Raw genomic sequence first — 23,808 nt, 5'->3', positions numbered from 1 at the left:
TAAACATATGAAATGTAAGGTTTACAGGGTAACAACGATATTCTTCTGTCAAATTTCTCAAAGCCAATACCAATTTAATTGCATGAGGTTTATAGTAGGAGGTAAACGAGCAGCGGAACCCGTAATGCTGCTTGATACGCCATCCATGGACATCAGCAACGCTAGAGGAACCGTAGATGCCTTGCCGACCTTTACGGGAGCAGTACGCCTCTTGTGAAGTATTACTTCACTTTCAAAGTTAAGTTGTCGCTAGTTTGACGGCCAATTCCCAACTCGTAATTGTAATTCTTTTTGTAAATAAGCGAAAGGTACACTTTTATATATTTATATAGCTGTCTGCGAGGTTATTACAAATAGGAGCATTGAACTTTCCAGTTATTAATTATTGAATCAGCGACAAAATCAACGTAATTAATTTGTCTAAAGCTCTTATACAAACACTTTCGTTCGCTCAGAATAATAATACACAGGTAAAAGCTCCGACGTCTACACAAACGTTTAGCAAAATTATGATAATTTACAGAATATAATAAGGTGTTTTCTAATTCATTTACCAACTATTTTAAAGGATTTTCTTGGGTTAAAATAATTCTAATATTCTTATCGAGGATTTTTCTAAAAGCTTGAAAATAGATGATAACGAAAAAAAAACCTTTTCGTAACAACATGCGTTTTTCCATTTAAAAATTTTCAACCATAATAAGAAATATTTTTCCCTCGATACCACAGAAATATCATATTTCATCCGATACCTTCTGTGGGATTGAATATCACTTAATTAACCAAGATAATTTCGCTACGTAAAAAGATCTAATAATTACCTTTAGTAGTTACCTCTTTTGTAAAAAAAAATGTATATTTACAATTATTTCCAATCGCATGAACATGAAAAAAAATTTCAATACGATAAAATCAGATTTCACGTAGACATTTATTGACGACTACCATTAAAGTCAATGAATGGGAATGAGACCTCGGGGAAAAATTAACTTTATTGACCCGGACTAAATGCCCACATGAAATATATTTTTTACAATCCCGTATGCTTAATTAATTACCTTTAGTCACAAATAGTATTGACTTATGCAAGTTGTAATATATATAAAAATATTTTTAAGAAACTTGGCTATGAGCTCCTGGAGTTCTAACGTCCCAAAACTATTATATGAAAATAAGGTAAAACATTTACAAAGATACCGGAAGTGCCTAATAGAGGCGATTCAAAAAATTCGTATCCCAATATCCATTTTATCAGTTTTAGTTAAAAACTCCTGGGAAACAAAGGGCTATTAATAACATAACGTTCGACGTATAAATAAAACGCTTTTCGTTTTTACTTAGTTCTGAACTATAATAAATACAACAGAATTTTAGAAAATTAAATTTTGAAAACCAACTTAATGATTGTGTTATGCCTTATATATATAAATTGTAACGTATAATGTAATTTATACAATATAAAGTAATGTTATTATATTTTATATTACTATTGAATTACATATATTAATTCTAGAATTACAAGTCAGCTTTTGCCTATAGTCCTATTTTGGTTCCTACGAGCATCTAGCATTGTTTCTATAACAGGCCGTCAAACAAAATTACTTTATCTCTATTATAACAGTGGTAGAGCCCTCTTTAACATCTTCGCACGAATGGGTCAGCTCGCCCGGTGTAATACAACGACCACACAGGAGACAGGCGTGAAGTGGCAGTAATCCCGCGTTATGTCTGATAAGTGTGGTGCCGGAGACCTAATTAAATTCCCTTTCTCTTACCACTCTTTTTTCATAAGGAAGGGATGGTAAGGGAAAGTGGATTTGACGGCGGAGGCGCATAGGAAGGGGAAATATCTTCGGTTTATGGTTTACGGAGGAGACCGTCGGCTAAGCGTCGGCAACGCATCTGCAATTGCGGATGTCTATGGGCAGCGGTCGCTTCACCATTTTGGCGGATTTAGGTAGCCGTTTGCTCGTTTGCCACCTTATAATATAAAAAAAATATCTTCTAGGTTAAGAATAACGTAGACAATATAAAACTAGGTTAATGTTAACGGAAATGGCTCAACATAGCAAGGCATACGGAAACGGTGTATCATTATTATACGTCAGCACATCTGCAATCTATTAATTATTCATTACGTAACAATGTTATTGAATAGACCGATTATAATTAAATCCAATCAAGCGCAGTACCGCTGTGGTTGTCCTGCTTATAACCTCAAATATAGATTAAATAATTGACCCATGATTGTAAGAAATATTTGTAAAAACAGCACAACACACTTGTCTATGGAGTAATTAAGTGATCCTAACACTGTTAAACGCATAGTCGAGTAATTCCACCAAACCAAAAATTGAAAAAAACAATTAAAAGGATAAATAATTAAAAAACTTAATAGATTTTGGTATATTTTTTTTTATTTCCCAGGAAGCAAATGATTCACAGCATTGGTGGGATACAGAGCTCTTACAATACTGGGTCGAAACACTCATATTCCTGAAAATAGTTTTTTTTACGATATATAAGTAGACAATACAACAGCACTTTATACATAAGTACCCAAATATAAAAATATGGGAAAACAACGCTATAAATACGTACGAAGTAGGGCAGTTGTAAGATTTAGTAAAGCGAGTTTTAATTGCGGATCCTCAAACTATACCTTACTAAATCACAATCACTAATTATGTCAAATTTAATTATCACATTTATAACATTATGTACAAAGTAAAAAAATATCTTCATACTTTTGTTAGTACAAAATAAAGCTGCATTTCGCAACAACTGGTTTCTGACAGATTTGTAACGAAGAATTAAATACATAGATAGACAGGGCAAACAATTAAAATCAACAAAATATTATTTTAATAAAGGTATGGTAGTATCACTATGTTAAAAAAACGCCAGAGAGCCTGCTACTAAAAACAAACACATTTTTGACTAGTGCGTAAATTTTACCAACTTATATGTGAATTTATTGAACATCTAGGACACTCAACATTAACAAAATTTATAAGTCTATCGATGTATTTAAATCTTTGAGTGGTTGAAATAAAAACATTCCAAAGTGAAATTGTACTTATCACATGTCGATATTTCTCAATTAACAATGTTAAAAACTAAATTCATCAAATTCTACAAATTGTCTAAAGCCATCGCTGTTAAGGGCTAAGTATACTTATACATACAATTAAGTTAATATTCATCCTATTTTAATCTATTCAACTCGTTTAAATATCGTAATAAAATTATTAAGATTTAAATAAAACAATAATTACAATATGTGGACATACAACCTTCATAAGGATTGGTAGATATATGGATATATTTTAACACTAAAAGTCCCTTATTACTTGTCTAAAATGTAGAATCAAACAAGACATTATACAGTGGAGTCAAAAACGTACCAAGTGTTTAAAGTTTATTATTATTTTAAAACAAATACAATATAACGGCAATCATTTATTTTCAATTTCATTCGATAGAATTTTGCAAATAATTTTACACAAAACACAACAATTGTTCTATTTGTTTGCATTCATAAAAATGTAAGGTCATTAGTAAATTAGCAATTTTAAATGCTCTTTACATAAACGAAATGTGAATGTGTTGTGTTGTAAGGTCGACCCGCAGCCGAGCCCAGTCTCCCACCGCCGCGTACATTTGTTACCATTTTAAAAAAAATAATTATGCAAAAAAAATCATACAACCATTTCAATTTGACTGTTGCCAACGAGCATACAAATGCAAAATTGTGATTTGTGACAATTATAGAGAAAATGATCAAATACATCAACACTGGGACACTCGAATTATTACAATGTAATTTACAAATATAATCAATCTCTAAATATTTACTAAATATATAAACCGAACTATTTACAAAATACGAACACGTCGACGTTTGACGAGTTATATCTCTTAAAAATTTGTAATTATTTACAATGACTATATGTATAAAACTTATATTATATTAATTTTAAGAGCATTGCATTTTATGAGCTTGATCAAAATAATCATTAGTTCTGTGGGTTTCATTCAACATACGGACTGTCATTTTATAAAATCAGATTTCATTGTTGTACATTCCCATACCAGTTTCCATCGTGGACGAACGTTCGGAAGTTGAGGAAATCAACAATAACTATTAGAAATCAGTCTTGAATCAAAGGAAACATTACTAACCGATCAATTTATGTTTCAACTTTGAATAGAACTTACAAATGGTATTTTTATTACATTGCAATTTATAATGATTTTTAAAAAATGTGTAGAATTTCGGGGAATTCCAGCTTGGATGCAAAATCATTGAAACAATAAATAAAACCTTCATAGCTGATGTAACGACACCTTTAGTTTAATGTAACATTCGTATCATTTTTCATCGAACCATTTGAAAATGATAATTTTAAAATTATATTAAAAACTCTTAAAATTATTTTGTCCTATACTGATTACACTAAAAACGAATCTACTTGTACTAATGGGCATGTACTAAAATTAAAGTAACACCATAGGTTTAAAGGTTATATAAAATAGAAAATACTTGAACTAATTTTTCAGAATTTAAGACTTTAATCCTGACAAAATTCTTTACAACAGAATCAGCTTTTAATGTGGCCAATGGCGTTGGTTAGTTCCATTAGAAAATATCCAAAGCATAGTACACAAGACATGACAAATCAATAAGTGACTTTTGACATTTAGTTCCATTTATGGCCACTAAGAGTCGGATAGACTATAAAGCAGAAAATATTATAAAAGTCACTAAACTCATTCTAATAAATTATGGCCAAAAGAAGAAATCTTAATTTATGTTTTCACTGGCATTACATTTTAGCATACAATTTTGATTATGGCACTAAAACTAAATTTATTTTGACAATTTTTATTTATTACTGGGAATAGACTGGGCATTTAAGTTTCTTTCAATTCATTCGGTATAAATAAGAATCCTCATAACAAAGGAAGCAGTCAAAAATTAGAATTTTCCATATAAGTTACAAAACTGTAAAGTTAACATGCTTTACAGATAAATAATTAATAATTCCCAAATAGAAGTAAAAAAAAGTTTTTCTATTCACTTCAAATTCATAACTCAGCAATTCATTGTAATTGTTAACTTAAATAAAATTGTAGAAATACAAATATAAAGCATATGAGTTATATTAACTTATAGGCGGTATACATTTGGCCAGTACAGACAGTTGCGTCAGCCAGACGCAGATTATATCGACACACTGATACCAGTTAGCATTTACATTGTACCTGTTGATTGTTGCAGACCAACTGTAATGGCCAAGTGTGAACCACGCATTACTCTATGTAAGCATAGACCTATTTACTCCAATAATGTCAGACAGAGATTAGATCAGATGAGATGGATACAATCTAAGAGGTCACTTTACAGATCTTTTGAACTCTAGGAATCTTTAATAGGAAAATTGGATAATAGTAAATATTTTAACTAACCGAGAAGTAGGTCTGTAAGAGTCAAATATATGAATGTTTTTGGGAAATATTTTGATCCATATTATAACAGAAAAGATAGCAATTATTAAAACATGGTTGGTTAACCATAATTTCAATTTTTATACAAAGGCACAAAAAGAGTTATTAATAAATCTTAAAACACTAAAAACCTATACAGATATCAAGCAACATTTTTAAATTAAACATTTTTTTTTTTGGTTTTCAAATTACTTTTAAGTTTTTTAAAAATATCCATATCTAATTTGAGTATCAGAATGTATCAAAACTGATTACCATCCGTTATAGAAAGCAAAAACGCTTGAGTATGTACACTAGAATTTTTTTAATCATGGAATTCCCTCTCCATTCTAAAATGAAATGATTAAACAACACAGTGCTGCACTTTCAATCATTAATAACCCTGGACTATCAGAATGACGTGGGCTCCTACGTAAACTATCGTAAGCTATAATTTTTCAAAAATCTTGTAAAGTTTTAAAATTAACTTGATAAGTAATTATTGTGCAAATTTAAAAGTGAACTTAGAAAGAAAAACTGCAAAATTTTGGTTATTTATTACATACAAACATCATGTTTATTGTATCTTAATTATCGTATTAATTTAAATGTCTTTCAAAATTTGCATTTAAAACATACGATAGTTTACGTGGGAGCCATCGAATGTTTAGCGGGTAGATGGGATCAATTTATAAAGTAATCATGCATATTTATAGCTTAACCGGGAATATAAAATTATCGTCAAATTGTGTAAAAATATGAAACTTATCCTTTGCACAAATTAAAGTGATCCAATGAAGGTTATTGAAGCACTCTCAGACCGCGATATTTATATTCTTGGTTTGGTCATACCGCATATAAACTCCTAATTCACATTGAAAAAACTAGAAAAAAACGTTTTGTACGATTATTTTTGTAGTCATAGCACAGTAACATACAAAAGTTTGTGCTAAAAATATTTAAACCGCTCAGAATACGATTTATTACGAACTATATTTGCGACCATTCAATATTGATCTTTAACAGACATTATTAAGACAATGAAAATATTTATAAAAGATGACTTGTGACATTTTACTATTGAGTAAATATTTACAGGGATTGCTAGTATTTTTCATTTTCAATCAAAATAATAAATTAACTTGTGTATTCCCACTTATGTAACGTCAGATTGTTTAAGGTGTAAAAATGGATATTCTTGACAATCCCTAAAATAATTACTTCGTGTTTTATTGCCTTTTGTGCATATTTTAACTACATAACCCCATAATACATTTATAAATAAGGTTAACAAAAATTACAGACAGAATTACCATATAACAGTATGGTAAGTAAATCATGTCTATACCGACTACAGAGATATGCTGGTAAGTCTAGCACAGGAAGATTGCCCCGCTACTGATTTATATAACAAGTTGATTATCTATGCCTGCAAAATTCAAATTCATCCTAAATCTACAATTTTATAAAAATAAATTATTGAAAGTGCAATACACTGGAGAGCGTGATGCGTATTTACCACCACAATATGTTACAGCAAGCGCATGTAACACTAACACTGTACACACTGTTAATTTTAATCTATATAGAGAAATGTCAGATTGCATTAAACGAGGGTATCTGTGGGGCCCGGCTGAGCGGTCCTGCTGAGCGGGCAGCGCGCCGGCCGCAGTCGCTGCGCGCGTGCGGCCCGCGACGGACGTGCCGGACGCGGCGCCCGCCCTATAGTGTCAACAACTCACCTCAGCGAGGCCACCAATGCTACTTGTCCGTCGAATCCGGAGGTGCGCCACCGAAATCCAGCTGGTAGCCCCCGGCACGAGTCATCTCCTCCATGCTGGGCTCCTTGCAGTCGTGTCCCGCGTGCCCCGCCGCGCCGCAATTCCAACACGACAGTTTGGGTGGTGCGTATATGACGGGCACGAAGCCGGCGTACGAGGGATTCGAGTATGGCGGGGGTTCGCCGTTCGCGAAGGACGGCTGGGGCGGTCTGAAGCCCGGCGGAGGAGTCGGGTAGGCGTAGGGCCGCGGGTAGGGGAGGTAGGGCACCTGCGGGGCGGGTGCGGGGGCGGGGGCGGGCGGGGGCGCCGAGGGCGTGTGGCGGCGCTGCGCGGGCGCGGGCGTGCCGGGCGGCGAGGAGGCGGCGCTGGACCCGCTGTCGGAGGAGGAGCGCGTCGCCGGGATGTATGCGCCGGCGCGTCTTCTCACTCCGTTCAATTTTTCTAATGATCGATATTGTTGATGTACTGCATTGATTTCACGTAACCTATCCTCTCCTATATTATGTCGCATCTGAAATGTTAAAAGAAAAAGATTCAGTGTCATACAATATATATTCGCAAAAAATATTCAACCTGTTTTTAAGAGTTAAGGGAAAATGTTTTTATCGAATACGACAGACTAGACAAGGGCTGGTGAACTTTTATGCATCTAAGTGCCTTTTTAAAGAAAAATTAATGCAGTCTTACACGTGACGTCGAATAATTTTGTCTAATTATTACGTCAAATCTATGGTGCATCGTAATGGCATCGCGTTCGCTTAAAAAAAAACACCATACCTACTTCATACTCTTCCGTAGTGTTTTTATAATCAGCCACGTGCCCAAAATATAATGTCGCGTGCAATATGGCACACGTGTCAATGGTTTACCATCCCTGGATTAGGACAACATACCTCGGCTACTGTTAAATTTTCAAAGTTGGCAGTGATGTGTGGCAAGGGGGCGGGCTCTGCGACGGCGCTGGGCAGCGGCGGCAGGGGCGGCAGCGGCGGGCTGCGGTCGCGGGAGAGGCGACGCCGCCGCGGCGAGCCCGCGCGGCTGTCTCCTGGAGACGACATCAGCGGCGACTGAGGCGCGCCCGCAGCCGTAGGATAATTTAATACCTGAAAACATTTGTTCTCCCTTTAAGTAAATTATTTTAATTACATGTTAAAGTTATGCTATAATTGTTTTAAATATCTGATGACAAATAATCCAAAGGAAAACTTGAACATCGACCAATATTAGTATCTCAGATTTAACCCATAATTCTATGCAGTTTGTTGTAACAAAAAAATATATGTTACCAAAAACTTAAATCAAAATCTCACGTATTTTCCTCTAAACTAGTTCAGTAGATTTTTTTTAATTAGCTGTTTGTCACACCATCAAATTAAGAATAAAATGATTTAAAATATTTTTTCAATAGCAATGGGGAATATGCTAAATCTAAAACTAATGTATATTACCTCTAATGGCTGTGTTAATGGGGACACAATAATGTTTGCGGGCCATGCATGCTGTCCTATGAACTCCGTCATGTTGTACTGTGGCAGCGGCAGACCGGGAGGTGGGTGGGTGACTTCCGCTAGGATTGGCACTACACCACCAGCACTTGTCAGAACTGGTGGTGAACTCAATTCAGGTACACCATCCGTGCTTGTAGGCTGGAAATTAAGATATATTTTTGATGAAAAATGTAAAAACCATTATCTGTGATTATATCAAAACTTTTGTGCTTTCTCCCTAGCTAGTACACTACAAGGTTGAGTCTTCTTTCATAATTTCTTCTTCACATAATATTGATATCTTTATCTGAGACTAGGCAGTTACCCAGTCTTTCAGCATTACATCCTTCTTCATTAGAATTTTCACACTTTTGGGATGATTTTTCTAATTTACGGTTTAAATTGGAAAATATTGTCATGCAACAAAAGAGCCAAAACTACAAGCTAATAGCAATGCAATGCAATAACTTGTAGGCCAACGGTCAAGGCCTTCTGTAACTATCATAAGCATTTGAGTTTTGACATTTGCAAATGAAAGTTTTACAGAATGTAAACAAAAAATAAAATTTTTATATGATGCAGTTGAAGCAACACATGAACTCGACACAAGTAAAATGGTTAAAATGTGAGACACTTAAATTTATGTAATTAAATTTTAATAAACTATACAAACTAAATAAATTTGTAGCAGTACATTGCAAAAACACAAGATAATTATTACACAAGATTGTCAATGAATAACATTCTTAATTATTATGATTAAATGATCATAGTATCAAAATTAGCTTCGCCATTTTGGGGGATTTAGGTGGCTACTTGCTCATTTGCTACCTTATTGAATAAAAAAAATATAAGAAAACACAACCACAAGTTCATTCAAGGTTTCAGAAAACTAAATATAATAATGTTTTTAAAGCAAAGTTTTTTAGAGTAGCTTGTCAACATTGTTTCTAGCACACTTAATTGTGGTATGTTAATCAATATTATTTGACTTAATCCTGAATAATATGTTGTTTGTACTTCTACACTTTGTAGATTATTATGTTTACACAAGAATCATAATAATATTTTGTCTCAGCTTCAAAAAACCAGTGGTGGGATGTCCCCTTAAACTTATGGTTTTTATGCTAGCGGAAAAACAAGAAGAAAAGTTACTATAAATGTAGTACAGTAACAAAGGTTACACTTTGAATCACTTTAATATAAGTTTAATAATGAAAAGTATCTAGTAACTGTATTTAAATAATTAATATCCATAATCTTGATGGTCAAATAGCAGCCATGTATTTATTGTTATGCTTTTATTAACCCCAGAAGTTAGAAAAATTGTTTAAGTAATATATATATATATATACAGTAACTAGATACTTTTCATTATTAAACTTATATTAAAGTGATTCAAAGTATAACCTTTATTACTGTACTACATTTATAGTAACTTTTCTTCTTGTTTTTCCGCTAACATAAAATCCATAAGTTTAAGGGCACATCCCACCACTGGTTTTTAGAAGCTCAGACAAAATATGATATTTAAATTGCATATTTTACATGTTAGATTTTTATCAAACAATTTACAATTTGGTGAGACAGGCCCTAAGTAATCCAGAAATAGTTACATGCTAATGAAGCAATCAACAAACATTTAAACATAATTCACATATTACACAAGCAACACACATTTTACCAAATGATATGCAAGAAGTAGGACATGAATATAAAATGCACTTCATAATGAAAATATATATGTAATCATGATTGTGACACTGACCTGAACTCCTGTTGTTTTGACAAACATGATACCAGGTGGTGGTGGTATCAAGCCAGGCAAATTGGGTGGCGGAATAGTCATATTGGGTGCAATACTTGATTGATTATGGCAACCACTCACTGGGGCAATAATGTGCTCTTGCTGTTCTTGATAATGTATTCGCTGATCTTCAAGTTTCAACTTCTCTAATATTTCCCCAAAATGCGATTTCTGATCAAATGTAAAGGCGGGATGATGTAACGCCATAGTGTATAATAAGAGAATCTCCTCCAAAAGATCACCATACAAACCCTTTAGTAGACCACTCTGCTCTAAACTGACCATTTCATTGTACAATGTGGTCGCACAAACAAAATTACATGAACGTAATAGTGACACATATAAAGCCATTTTTCGTCGCGTTCTTGGATCTGAATTGGCGCCGCCAATATCTGCTGCCAGATCTGTAGGATTGTTGGCTCTAAGTTCGGCACCACGCAACTCCTGAAAGTCCCGCTTACCGAGTTCTTCCAAATAAGTGCCAATAAAGCGCAGTTCGAATGGTAAGCACATGTTTAACAATGTACACATTGCGTCTATGCGTTTATAGCTTTCCAATTCTTTAAACCATGATACCACGTCCTCTTTGCAAACCATTTCCAGAACACATTGAAATTTTATGTAAAGAATCAACCGGTCCCCTGCAGTCTCAACACTCCTTCAGCTTATAATTTTTGGCACACACCTTTACGGTGATAATGTGATGGTAATAATACAAATCTTTTCGATTGTAACATTAGTAATAAAACTGTTAAAAGCCTTTTATCAGTATTCCACTAGTACACCTATTGGTTAAGCAACTAAGAGCAATGCTAGTAGTTTTGTCTTGTCTATACTGCAGTAGTCTATGGATTAGAAAGATGGCAATTCCAAGGCAAGAACTCAAACCAGCAACACTAATCTATATAAATGGATAGGTTTGTGGTGGGAAACGACAACTATTGCTACACTCCAACTTAAACGCGCTTGTAGATGTTATATAGTGACGATTGGTCAGTACTGTTAGACAGTATCCACCAACTGGACTGGAATCCAACTACCATATCGCTAACACTAACTGGCTTTTATAACAGTCATGGCTTATTTAAAGAATAATTTCTTCGGGACGGTTTATAATTACCATATTCCAGTCTTTTAGGTGGATATAGTTAGTGTAATCTAATTTAATTCTTGATATATAAATTTGATAAACTTGATGTAGTAACGTTTAAATAAATTTTCAAATACTTTGTATTCGGCAATTATGATCTATGCTTGAGAATTCCCCAGATTTAGTATTAAGATCGATTAGATGTTTTTGACCGATTTCTCAAAAGACGGAGGTAATCAATTCGTCTGTATGTTTTTTATACATTTTACTTTACTTTTTATCGCAGATATTAAGCATAGCGTGACAGCGAGTGACTAATTGGACTCGCAAATTATTTTGTTTCTTTGATACCGGAAATAATAACAGTTACATTACAGTTACATACGATACATCAATTTCCTTTTATCATATTTATTCGATAATTCTGCAATATATCTTAAATACTTACATAAAGCAAAGCCTGCAGTAACTCATGGGATATCGTTCATCCCCGAAAAATGACAGTTCCCAGAGGAATACATAGATTTTTTGTTTTCACAGTTTGTATTTTTTAGTACTACGCGTACAAAGTCGCGGGCAACGGCTAGTAAAGCCATAATGCAATGGGTATTAATATTACCATGTGAAAACTTTTAATTTCTACTATTATCGATAATGGATTGCTGAGTTGTGGTTGAACCACGGTAGGGATTTTTTTATTAAATCACATTTTAATAGTTATGTAATAGTATATTTTTATATATTTGCAATAGGTATAGTTCAAAATGTATAAACTTTCAAAAATTTCTATAAAGATTTTTCAAAAATGAGCAGAGCAAAACAAGGTTAACTTGTAAGTGTATCGGAACGTAAGTGTTACTCGGCATTTTTTGACAGTCTGACAGCCAGCATGAAAATTTAATTTTGTGTTTGTCTAAAATCATTTATTGTCCCAAATATACCAAATCTTAATTAAAGCTGATAAATATATAGCAAGAAATGGCTCCAGTGGAACAAGACGTCGAAATGAAAAATGCTGATAGCCCAGCAGGGGTCAGCGATGTAGAAATGAGTGAAGTGAAGAAAGATGCCGATGTTCTCTCCGTTCAAGACCTACGGGAACATGTCAGACAAATTGATAAGGCAGTTTCGTCAAAGGAGCCGAGATTTGCCATGCGAGTATTGCGATCTATTCCAAGTACAAGGAAGAAGTTAAATGGCAATGTTCTGCGAGCCATAATAAATCAACTGTTTCCATCGACTTCAGACAAAGAAGCTCTACTTGCGTTTGTTGAAAGTCCTGTACCAGGTGCCGTAGAAATTGAAGCTCCTCGGTCAAGAAGTGCTCCGAAAACGCCTGCTCCTGAGGTAGATGCTTATGTGCATCTTTTAATATTGCTGCGATTGTTAGATACAAATAAGCTTGAAGAAGCAACGGAGTGTTCACAGCAATTAATGAACAAAGTGACTGCTCAAAATAGAAGAACCCTTGATTTGATTGCTGCCAAGTGCTACTTCTATCATTCTCGAGTATTTGAACTCACTAACAAGTTAGATTTGATTCGAGGCTTGCTCCATGGGCGTTTGCGTACATCCACCCTTCGTAATGATTATGAGGGACAAGCAGTTTTAATTAACTGCCTCTTACGTAACTACCTCCATTATTCTTTATATGACCAGGCTGATAAATTAGTCAGTAAATCTGTGTTCCCTGAGAATGCCAGTAATAATGAGTGGGCCAGATTTCTGTACTATCTTGGCAGAATTAAGGCAGCCAGGCTTGAGTACAGTGATGCTCACAAGCACTTAGTTCAAGCGTTACGAAAGGCTCCACAGACTGCTGCAGTTGGTTTCCGTCAAACTGTGCAAAAATTGGCTATTGTTGTGGAGCTATTGCTGGGTGACATACCTGAACGTGCTGTATTCCGTCAAGCGCAGTTGAGAAAAGCACTTGCTCCGTACTTCCAGCTAACTCAAGCTGTTAGGCTGGGTAACTTACAGCGGTTTGGTGAAGTTCTTGAAAATTACGGTCCTCAATTCCGGACTGATCATACTTTTACATTGATTTTGAGACTCAGGCAGAATGTTATTAAGACTGCAATCCGTTCAATTGGTCTATCATATTCACGCATTTCACCTAAAGATATTGCAAGGAAGTTGGGCTTGGACTCTGCTGAAGATGCGGAATTTATTGTTGCAAAAGCCATCAGGGATGGTGTGATTGAGGCTACTCTAGACCCTGAAAAGGGATACATGAGCAACAAAGAGAGTTCTGATCTCTATTGCACAAGGGAGCCTCAGCTCGCATTCCATCAGAGAATTTCATTTTGTTTGGATTTACACAACCAGAGTGTGAAGGCCATGAGATATCCTCCCAAGTCATATGGGAAGGAGTTAGAAAGTGCTGAAGAACGCAGAGAAAGAGAACAACAAGACCTTGAACTTGCCAAGGAAATGGCGGAGGAAGATGATGATGGTTTCCCTTAAATTTCTGTCAAGTTATATTTTGCACTGGTTGTAATAGAGTTGCAAATTATTATAATAACAATGTAATTTCTGTTTGAATACTTAATATAGATAATTTAAAAAATTATTTTGTTTTTTTTTTAACTAATATAACCTTTTTTTGTTATAATGAGTGTAATAAATTTTTTACAAGGGGACTTGTACACATAATAGTGAATTATTGGTGTTTATTTGCTTAATTCTTGGAAATTATTTGATCCAATGGGAATTAGGAAGTAAATGAGTAGAGAAACCAATTGTAATTATTGAATATACTATAAGTTTTGGAAAAAATGGTATGGTTTAATATTTCAAGTCTTAGGCAATTTCAGAAAACTACTACTATATAACATGCAATATTTTTTGTAATTGACATAGAAATAGTAGTCTTTTTGGTTACTTATTTTTATATTTTATATCCCTAAAGTGTAAAACAAGACAGTTACCATAGCAACTATAATAACATTTCAAATGTTATTGTTTTGTCAATATTGTTTGAATCATTGAGTTTGAATGCTCCATTGTAGTAAAAAAAATCAGCATTGTTTAGTTGTTAGTTGATTGTTGTTAGTTGTTGCAAATAATAGTAAACATGGAATTTACTGCTGATACTATGACTAAATTGAAAGAATTATTAAGGGAGCCTGAACCTGAAGTTTTGCAAGGGGATGATTTACCCTTTTCAGGTAGGCTATGAACATTTTTTTTTTATATTAGATTCATGAGGAAACCATTTAAATGCATGTTCTTGTGTGATAAGGATTATTTATTTCGCCCTAAAAGAGTCATCTGGTGACAAACGTTTGTTGTTTCACACTCTGCCTAATTGGAGATTTCAATATGTTTATTTTATATGCTTTTATTTAGATACGGCTGTTATTTAAATAAGCCGATAGGGACGGTAAATCAACTGTAAACGTTTATGTATTGATTAAATCTTCTATGTCAAGGTTATACATTCCGCAGCTTCTAATGTTAAGTTATATTCCTATATGTTCTGCACTTTTGGTCATCACCAGGTTGGGGAAGGTGTACAGCTAAATAATTGCTAAACAAAAACTATGATAACAGTTTCCTTGAATTAAAGGGAGCCCATATCAAATACCAACTTCTATTTCCTTTCTTAACTACATAACAGGAATAGGCATATCCATTTCATCTTTATAAAAATAATTTTCGTTGAGGTCTTCCCTAAATCCTACAATGGTAATGGTGATATAATGATGATTCTATATACTTATCATACGAAAAAAAAGTGTTTTAAACAAGCTTTCGCCCGCGACTCCATCTGCCTGGAATTAAAAAAAACAAAAGCTATTAGCCTATGTGTTATTACTTCCAGACTTTCCTATACATCTAACCGAATTTTATTGAAATCCTTTAACCCGTTTAGGCTACAACTCTAAAAAACATCCATCCATCTAAACTTTCGCTTTTGTAATATTAGTTATATTGCAGGTTACCAAATAACATCAAATAGAGATAAAGTGCCGTGTCTTGAGAAAGACACGAAAGCGCCGCGAACTATAGAGGAATATGAGGAGCAAGAAGCAGCAGAACTCGATAGTTTGGTCGGCCCCTGCGGTGGCGTAGAAGATAGGAAGACACCGGAATATACTATGAATTATCAGCAATCTGTCAGCGCAGAAGATGTTTTCCTTCAGGTAAATTGTCGCTGTCTATTTGTAAAAGTAAAGAAGTATCGTTTAATGCTGAATAATCCAATTTTAACAGAAGCTGGGAACTGTTTTATAAGTCTTGAGTTAATTAACACAAAATATCCATTTTATATAGCAAAAATGTTCTGACTGTTTTACAATATTCTTTAAAAGTATTATATTTCCGCTACGTGTTGTATGTTCTTTACACTATAGGGGATAGTTTTAGTTTAACTTTAATAAAGAGAATTTCAATATACATTTTTTCATATCTTTTTTTAAACAGATGGGCCCGAAAACACCTTCGTCAGCGAGTTGCGAGAATCTTATCGTGAGGATCCAGCTCCCGGGGGACAAGAAAGAGAACGTAGAATTGACTGTTGATACAAAGAGTGTGACGGTGCAATCGCCACAATATTACTTGAAGCTTGTACTGCCACATGACATTGATCCAGACAACTCTAAAGCAAACTGGGATAGTTGCAAGGAGTGTTTAGTTCTAACTCTGAAATTGAACAGAGAATTTGACTTTGTCAATTTTTAACTTAAATAAATTTAGATTATTTGATACTATGCATTGTTATTGTACCTTAGATTATTTGTCTAAGTGTAAAAAGTCTTAAGAAATATAAATACAACATTCGTCTAAACAGGAGTTAATATTTTGATAGTAAACATTACAATATACTTAACTTCTAGTTATTAAAAATAATCGTAACCGTGAAGCCGTCAAGGCGCAATTTATTTTATTATTATACAATTCTCGACATATCAATGCCGATTTTAATTGTGCGAGTTGTAATGTGAGAACGTTTTAGGTTGCCAGTCTTCATGATCTTGATGGCAATAGATATTAAGTACTGACTGCAAGACCTCATTGAACATGTTACGTTAGTTATTAGGAAATATTTTGCATACTGTAATGTGGTAAATGGAACTATTTATTTAGCTTTATCATTACCTAGCTTTGTATACATGAAAATCTACCTCTAGACCTTCTTTAATGTTCTCTTTTTGAAGGGTTATTCTTTTTGAGATGTCCAAGTTTATTTACTTTTCCTTTAAATCACAAAATATTTCTCAGATAGGCCGAAGGTCTAAACAGTTAATTAACTATCACTAAAACATTTTTTACAGTTACAATTAAAATTGTTATAATTTGAACACTTAAAATATTTGTGCATTAATTTGAGAATAAATCTATGCTTTTTGTATACATATTTTTATATCTTCCCAGCTTGTTTATAAAAACCAGCCAGTTTGATATAATTTAGCGATGAAGAATCGTTTTGCAGACAGCCAGTGCGTAGTCAGCGGTTATAGTGTCCGCTACTCATTTAATATAATTCTTGCACTTGCCCGATTCGGTAGTGAGCGAGAAATAATCTAGACAGAAATAAATCTAGATATTTCATGTTAAGAATTATTAACAGATAGTTATGTTATTTGTATTCAAGTACAGATGCGAATCTTGTGATTAGTATTTAATACAAACGTTTTTATCGAGTTTTTTTTTTATTTAAGAGGTGAGTTTTTTTGGTATTTATTATATTCGTAGCTCATCATTAAATTTATTTACAAGCACATAGTATTTTATTACATTTTCTTGTCGAAGTAATATTTTAAAGATCTAGTAATGTTAACGTTTAATTAACCAAGTTAGTTACTTAGTTATAGTCTTATAAGATTATACTCTATTTATATACAGATTCACGACACTTACCTTGCTTATTTGTTTTGCACTTGTTTTCTACCCGACTGACCCGGGTGGGTACGATTTTTCGCGCACATCTATGTAATCTATACTAATATTATAAAGAGGAAAGATTGGTATTTTTGTATGTAGTTAAAAATGTCTAAGACTACTGAGACGATTTCAATGTCTTTTTATTGTTTTTTAATTTCACGCGTACAAAGTCGCGTGCAACAGTTAGTATTTTTTAAATTAACTGTCACAATTTATAAAATTTGCTGATTATATGGCATTAGATTATGTAACATCAGCCCTAAATAAATGATAGTGATATTTCGCAGTCACCTGATGTTAAACGCTAGCATCAACAATTTTAACACTAAAGTATGCAGATATTGGCTATCAATTAGAGATCAGGTGATTTTGAAAATAATAAAAAAAATTGTTGTGTGTTTGATTACATTTCTGTTGTTCTTAATTTTGTAAAAGTGTAACATATATTTAAAGTCCCGAATGGTATAAACCTTGTACCGTTAAGACACGTTTGACATTTTGCGTTCTTTTTGAAATCGAAGCGTTAATATCCAAATTCTTCGAAAGATATTAAATTATGAAGTGTGTGTAACAACGTGTTAACAGCTAATTGTAAATATCAAATAGAGCTAATTAATTTCTAATGAATAGCATTCTTAGAACGTTGAAACTTGAGTCGATATCAGTACGAATGGAAAAAAGAGAATTGAATAAGCGCCTCTTCATTCAATTAAAAAATCGTTATACAAATTGACTTCTGTGTTCAATTTTAAACACCTACTTGCTTTATTGAATGATATACGGTTTCAGCCTTGAATCTGGGTCTTTATACTAGGTCTCATTTTGATGTTTTAAGTTAAAATTGATGTTATTAGATCATGAGTAATTACGTATTACGAATAATGAGCGACGCAGCGACGTAGAAATTCGATTGGGTATGAAAAAAGTAATAAAGAACTTTTCTACAAAGTATATCATATTAATATAATAAATGCGTAAGTTTTGATAGATGGAGTTTGTTAGTGTTGGCAGTCTAAACGGCTGAACGGATTACGATAAAATTTGGTATAGATGTAGAGGATAGTTTGGAAGAACACATAGGCTACTCACTTATGTTTCTTTTTAAATTCCGCGCGAACGGAGAAGTGGGAAAAAGCTAGTGTAAAATAATTGTAAAAGTCAACTCTTTGACATAAAATCCACAGTTTGTAAGATTTAGTAGACGCTCGTTGTTGGTTGAAATATACCTATGTTCAAAATTATCTTAATAAAATCTCAATTACTTAGTTACATTGCATTGTTTTATTCTAACGAGTCGCTTATTTTTTGTGCAATAAAACTACATTAAAATGATACTTATCTTATTAATATTTTATGCGAAGATTACTGTAATAAATTGTACAAAGTCCTGCTAGTTGAGCTAAAAGTACACCTGTGACCTATTTTGTCACATGTCACTCAGTTTCATGTCATAATGTCCTTAGATTTTTAGATAAACTCCTTATGGAGAAAAGACTAATTGGATGTTATAACAAAACCTCGACCTCCTAACGATTTGTATTCATTAAATACAGCCTTGTCGATAAATATAATTCACTGTCACGTTTTATGACAAAAAATGCTTACTATTTTCAGCACATACAAGCATTGTAATCTTTCACTTGGTAAATGCACTTATAAAAAAATTATGCGTAAATAAATTTTGATGTTTAGGGCTTTGCAACAAGAATTAACGCTGGCTGCATCTTACGTTTATCCATTGTTTTACGGTTTTATTGCTTTTTGTACAAGGTTCAAATAAGTCTTTAATGAATCTAGAAAATTACATGCATTAAAAAGCATAACAAACTTTTGATACAGGTTTATTGAAAAGCGTTTAGTAGACTTGCAGAGTCAGACGTTACTAATGGATTAGATTAGTGTTAGAATGCGTGACAAATGCGTTATTTGTCCGACAAGTTGTAATCACTCCTTGCTATTATATACCTACAGGCGTGAATAATGTTTTATATAGAAATATTATTACGCATTTAAGTAAAAAATTGATTAAAATCTATACGTAAGTAAGACTAATTTAGCCTTCTGTCTTCCCGAATGTGGAACAGGTTACCAAATATCAGTTGTTCTGCGAAAAATTTCACGTCAGTAGATAAAAGATGTTTAAATTGTAACCACGTTACAGTAAAAGGTCTTTTTGTTTTTCATTGTCCAAAATGATTTGCACATATCGCTCACACGTCCGAATTTAAGGTTATTGTCATATGAGTTGTATGTAAATGAGAATTCACCTCAATTCATTATTCGGACCCTGATGCATCATATATCCGCCTTGAAGTGCATCGCGAAGAATAGTAAATATGTGTTACTTCTGAGAAATTTCAGTTTTTAATCGATGTTAATAGTGTAAACAACATAATGTTTAATATCAAGTGCATTTAAGCGTTAACTTCTAACGGTGTTTTAGATTATCATATACTAATATTGAAATACACACGGATTCAATCAAAATAAAACAATAAGGATAGCGTGGGAATAGACGTGGTAATTTTAAATATTATTTAGGAATAACGGTTATGTTTCGGAAACTGGTATGATTTTATAGCTGGTATTTATTAATTATTCGTGAGATACGACACTTGCGATTGACTTTTATTGCACGCATCGAAATCATAAGTCATGGAAGGATCTAATAAGATTGATTTGATTTAAAGACATCAATTGGAGATTTTGTACTTTCTAAAAGAACATAGGAAGGAACATAGTAACGATTAAGATATTCAATAACGATAGTGTTCGGTTTTACCATAAAGCGACCCAGTTATTACAAAGTTTTAACACAATATAGTCTTACTCTATAGTGAAACAGTTTGACAAATATCAGACTCTAAGATTAATTAAGCAAACGAATTTAATTCGTGTTGACTGTGTTATCAGATTTCTGGAATCTAGGTCAGTCTCTATTGAATATTAGACTAAACAAACTCTGTATTTAATGTAATGCATTTTTTAAATAATAATAGGAAGGCACTTTACTACAAATAATATAGAGCTTTCGCCTGCGATTCCGTCTGCGTGGATTTAAAAAAATAAGTAGCCTATGTGTACTTCCAGACTTCAACATCTATGCCAAATTTCATCGAGATTTGTTCAGCAATTTAGGCTACACATTCTAGCAAACGTTTATCCATCCATCCATCTAAATTTTGCATTTACATTATTAATAAGATAACTAGGTAGATATTATTAACGACTGATCTGACGTAATATCTCGCTTTCGCCATAGGACAGTGTATTTAAGTTTTTTGAAGAATTAAGTATATGTTAACTAACATGTTAAACTTTTTTAAGTTCATACGACATAGAGTATCCTAGGCATTATTTTTTTTTTGAAGCCAACTTATCACATGAAACAACAACAGTTTGTTGAAAAGGAATATAATTATAATTTGTACATCCCTAATTTATTAAATTTCCTTGAGTTTGATTTTTGTTTTTTTTTTCCAGAATGATGGTGCGGAATATAGTTTGGCTTGGTATAGGAATATTTTTAAATAGTGCTGTTTTATTAGAAAGCGTAAGACAATGGAGCAACAGACGTAAGTTTTATGGTTTATGGTTCTGACGTAAATCCATTATAACAACCTCATCTCGATTCATCTTGATGTTTTTTAAAAAAAAATTGTTAATTGTATTAAAGAAAACTCAAAATATACAAGGAAAATGTTTTAATACCAAGTTGTGATTAAGGGAAATCGATTAAAATAAACCAAGAGAAATTTATGAAGGTATTTAATAATTTAATGATGAACAATTATTTCAGAACTAATACCACCGAATAAGATCCCAGATGAAGCCTTAAATCCTCGAAGAGCTGTTGTTAGACGAAAAATAGTGCTTTACCATAATTTCTTTAGAAGTAAAGTACAACCCACTGCTTCAAATATGCTACTAATGGTGAGTGCATGAACAATTAAAAAAATGTTTTTAAAAATAATGAATAGACACAGAAAATATAGTTTTGCACACTTTTCGCTTATTTGTTTTACTACTTTTCAGTCATGGAACCCAATCGCTGCAAAACAAGCTCAAAGTTACGCGGACAAATGCATATTTTTGCAGCACAACGACCCACTCGAAAACACAATACCTTATTTGGGATTTTGTGGACAGAATCTGTTTGTCGCAGCTCAGAAAACTCCATGGTTAGTTTTATTACTTTATACTTATGAAGGTACTTACTCAAATATAATTGTAATAGTTTAGATTTCTTCGAATTAAGAAGTTACTGCTACTCATTTGCAGACGTCTGGTGCTTTGTAAAGTGTCTAAGGTATAATGTTCTCTTGTCACATTCCTTACTATTCTTCTATTCCTTGAACAAGCTTAAATATAGTTAAAGAACTGTTAGTTAGATGTCTTCTGTTACCAATCAGGTCACCTCGTTGTTTGGAGCATTATGTCAGTACTAAAAGTGCATGCTTTATCAGTTATACATTCATTGTTAGAATAAGATGGGTCTTTCAGATTAATTTACGGAACAAAATCAATCAAAAGCAAGTATAAATCGCAATTCACAGCACAAATGGTAATAAAAATTAATATGTAGTTGTAACGAGCCTATTGCGCGAACAAGCCTTGCGTTCCTCACGTCCATGAATGAAATGATAAATTACATGTCGACATACGAATGGTACCTATACTTTTTGTTAATATCCACTTGTTTCCTCGTCTACTTCGTCTCGGCATTCACGACATCAATTATTCTTTGCTTTGTTTTTTATCACTATTATAAAATCGTGATCTTCTATTTTAAGTATCAAGTTTTTATGAATATCCATCTTAAAAATTGTAAACAAAATGTTAAAATTTCAATTGTAATTATTAGGTATTGAATAGTTAATGATAGGTCTCACATTCTGTGAATAGAATAATGATAATAAAATATGAAATTGTAGATCATCAAATATAAAAAATATACTCATGACCGTAATTTAGGAAGGTAGGAAAATTTTTCTTCAATTTTTACAACTAGCAATGGTTATTTCGCGTCTTGTCGGCGAAAAATCACCCGATATCGTCTTTTATTTCAGGTTCTTTGCACTTAAAACATGGTTTTTGGAATACAAGAACTTCACGTACGGAGAACCAGTTAAGAATTTGAAAGCTGTGGGCCATTATACGCAAATGGTTTGGGCAACAAGTCACAAGATTGGTTGTGGACTAGCGCACTGCACGGGTGGACCTTGGGGAAAATTCTACAACTACGTGTGTCATTACTGTCCCGGGTAAATATCGCTGATGTTTTTCTAAACATGTTTTAAAATTTGACAACGTCTATAGTGCTATATATTAATTATAACAGCTAAGTAGGTGAATGGTAGTTTACTATTTCTGTTGCCATTCTAATTTGGCGCTATTCTTGTGCTACGAGTTAGTCCACGATACGTCGATTGTTGGAATTTTAACCCTTTACTACGTGGCAGGATGTACCTTTAAACATTGGCACATCAATAGAAATCCTATAGTTAAATTGCATGTTAGTGTTGATTTCCACTGCCAAAACGACTGCTATAAAATATTGTTATTCCTGTTTTTTCCAATGAGAATGAAAGGCAAGACAATATCTTGTACGTGTGCGTTTTGTCAGTGGAAACCTACGGTAAATGAACTTAAACAAATCTTATATCGTCACGTATCCATCACAACGTATTTCGAAATACGTTACGCGAATACTAAATAGCTTCATTCGATTCAAAGGCTATTTACCAAGTCTAAGTAACCAGCATTTCTAAGAACATTAAACTCTTATGATAAGGACGGAAATATTAAAATAAAATGTTTTTATTTCAGTGGTAATTATGACACGATAACACATTTCCCCTACAAATCGGGTCCGACGTGTGGTGATTGTCCTAAAAATTGTCTACAAGATTCACTTTGCACAAATTACTGTCCAAGAAGGGATTATTATTCGAATTGCAATTCCCTGGTCCATATATCGGACGTATGTCAACATGGGACGTGCAATGCTACGTGTATTTGCGGTAATAAACGTATACATAAAAATTATCCTTGGTAATATAATTTTAGTTACGACATTAATGTATAATTAGTTATATTGTTATAATGTAAAATATTTCTTTATAATTAATAAATTAGTGAAACATTTTATTGTGTTTCATTTCTAATAGCTGGGCCTAACGTTACTGTAGTACGATTTAGCTGTACAAATCTATAAAGTCAAAAATTCTAACGTAACGTCATAAGTTTGTCTACATGTGTATT

At 33.2% G+C, this 23,808-nt stretch overlaps 4 protein-coding genes across 4 annotated transcripts; 3 read left to right on the top strand and 1 right to left on the bottom strand.

The window, feature by feature from the left end:
• Nucleotides 1-2,405: 2,405 nt before the first annotated feature.
• Nucleotides 2,406-11,391, bottom strand: LOC106099766 (uncharacterized protein C6orf132 homolog). Its single transcript, XM_013278412.1, has 4 exons — nt 10,527-11,391; nt 8,720-8,917; nt 8,165-8,374; nt 2,406-7,782 (listed from the first exon to the last, which is right to left on the bottom strand). The coding sequence occupies exons 1-4, from the start codon at nt 11,160-11,162 to the stop codon at nt 7,252-7,254; spliced, it is 1,575 nt and encodes a 524-aa protein (XP_013133866.1). The 5' UTR covers nt 11,163-11,391; the 3' UTR covers nt 2,406-7,251.
• A 1,117-nt stretch (nt 11,392-12,508) lies between these two features.
• LOC106099481 (probable 26S proteasome non-ATPase regulatory subunit 3) lies at nt 12,509-14,227 on the top strand. Its single transcript, XM_013278040.1, has one exon. The coding sequence runs from the start codon at nt 12,634-12,636 to the stop codon at nt 14,119-14,121; it is 1,488 nt and encodes a 495-aa protein (XP_013133494.1). The 5' UTR covers nt 12,509-12,633; the 3' UTR covers nt 14,122-14,227.
• Nucleotides 14,228-14,626: 399 nt separating this feature from the next.
• On the top strand, nt 14,627-16,368 carry LOC106099568 (protein PIH1D3). The gene is made up of 3 exons (XM_013278136.1): nt 14,627-14,825; nt 15,598-15,803; nt 16,084-16,368. The coding sequence occupies exons 1-3, from the start codon at nt 14,732-14,734 to the stop codon at nt 16,339-16,341; spliced, it is 558 nt and encodes a 185-aa protein (XP_013133590.1). The 5' UTR covers nt 14,627-14,731; the 3' UTR covers nt 16,342-16,368.
• A 744-nt stretch (nt 16,369-17,112) lies between these two features.
• LOC106099553 (serotriflin-like) lies at nt 17,113-23,650 on the top strand. Its single transcript, XM_013278122.1, has 6 exons — nt 17,113-17,323; nt 21,028-21,119; nt 21,344-21,477; nt 21,580-21,725; nt 22,614-22,808; nt 23,374-23,650. Exons 2-6 carry the CDS (start codon nt 21,029-21,031, stop codon nt 23,600-23,602), a joined length of 795 nt encoding a protein of 264 aa, XP_013133576.1. The 5' UTR covers nt 17,113-17,323; nt 21,028; the 3' UTR covers nt 23,603-23,650.
• Nucleotides 23,651-23,808: the final 158 nt, after the last annotated feature.

The sequence above is a fragment of the Papilio polytes genome, unplaced genomic scaffold (assembly GCF_000836215.1).
Source record: "Papilio polytes unplaced genomic scaffold, Ppol_1.0 DF824102.1, whole genome shotgun sequence".
Taxonomy (NCBI): Eukaryota; Metazoa; Arthropoda; class Insecta; order Lepidoptera; family Papilionidae; genus Papilio; species Papilio polytes.
The sequence above is the reverse complement of the archived record's forward strand: the minus strand, read 5'-3'. Positions and strand labels throughout refer to the sequence as shown.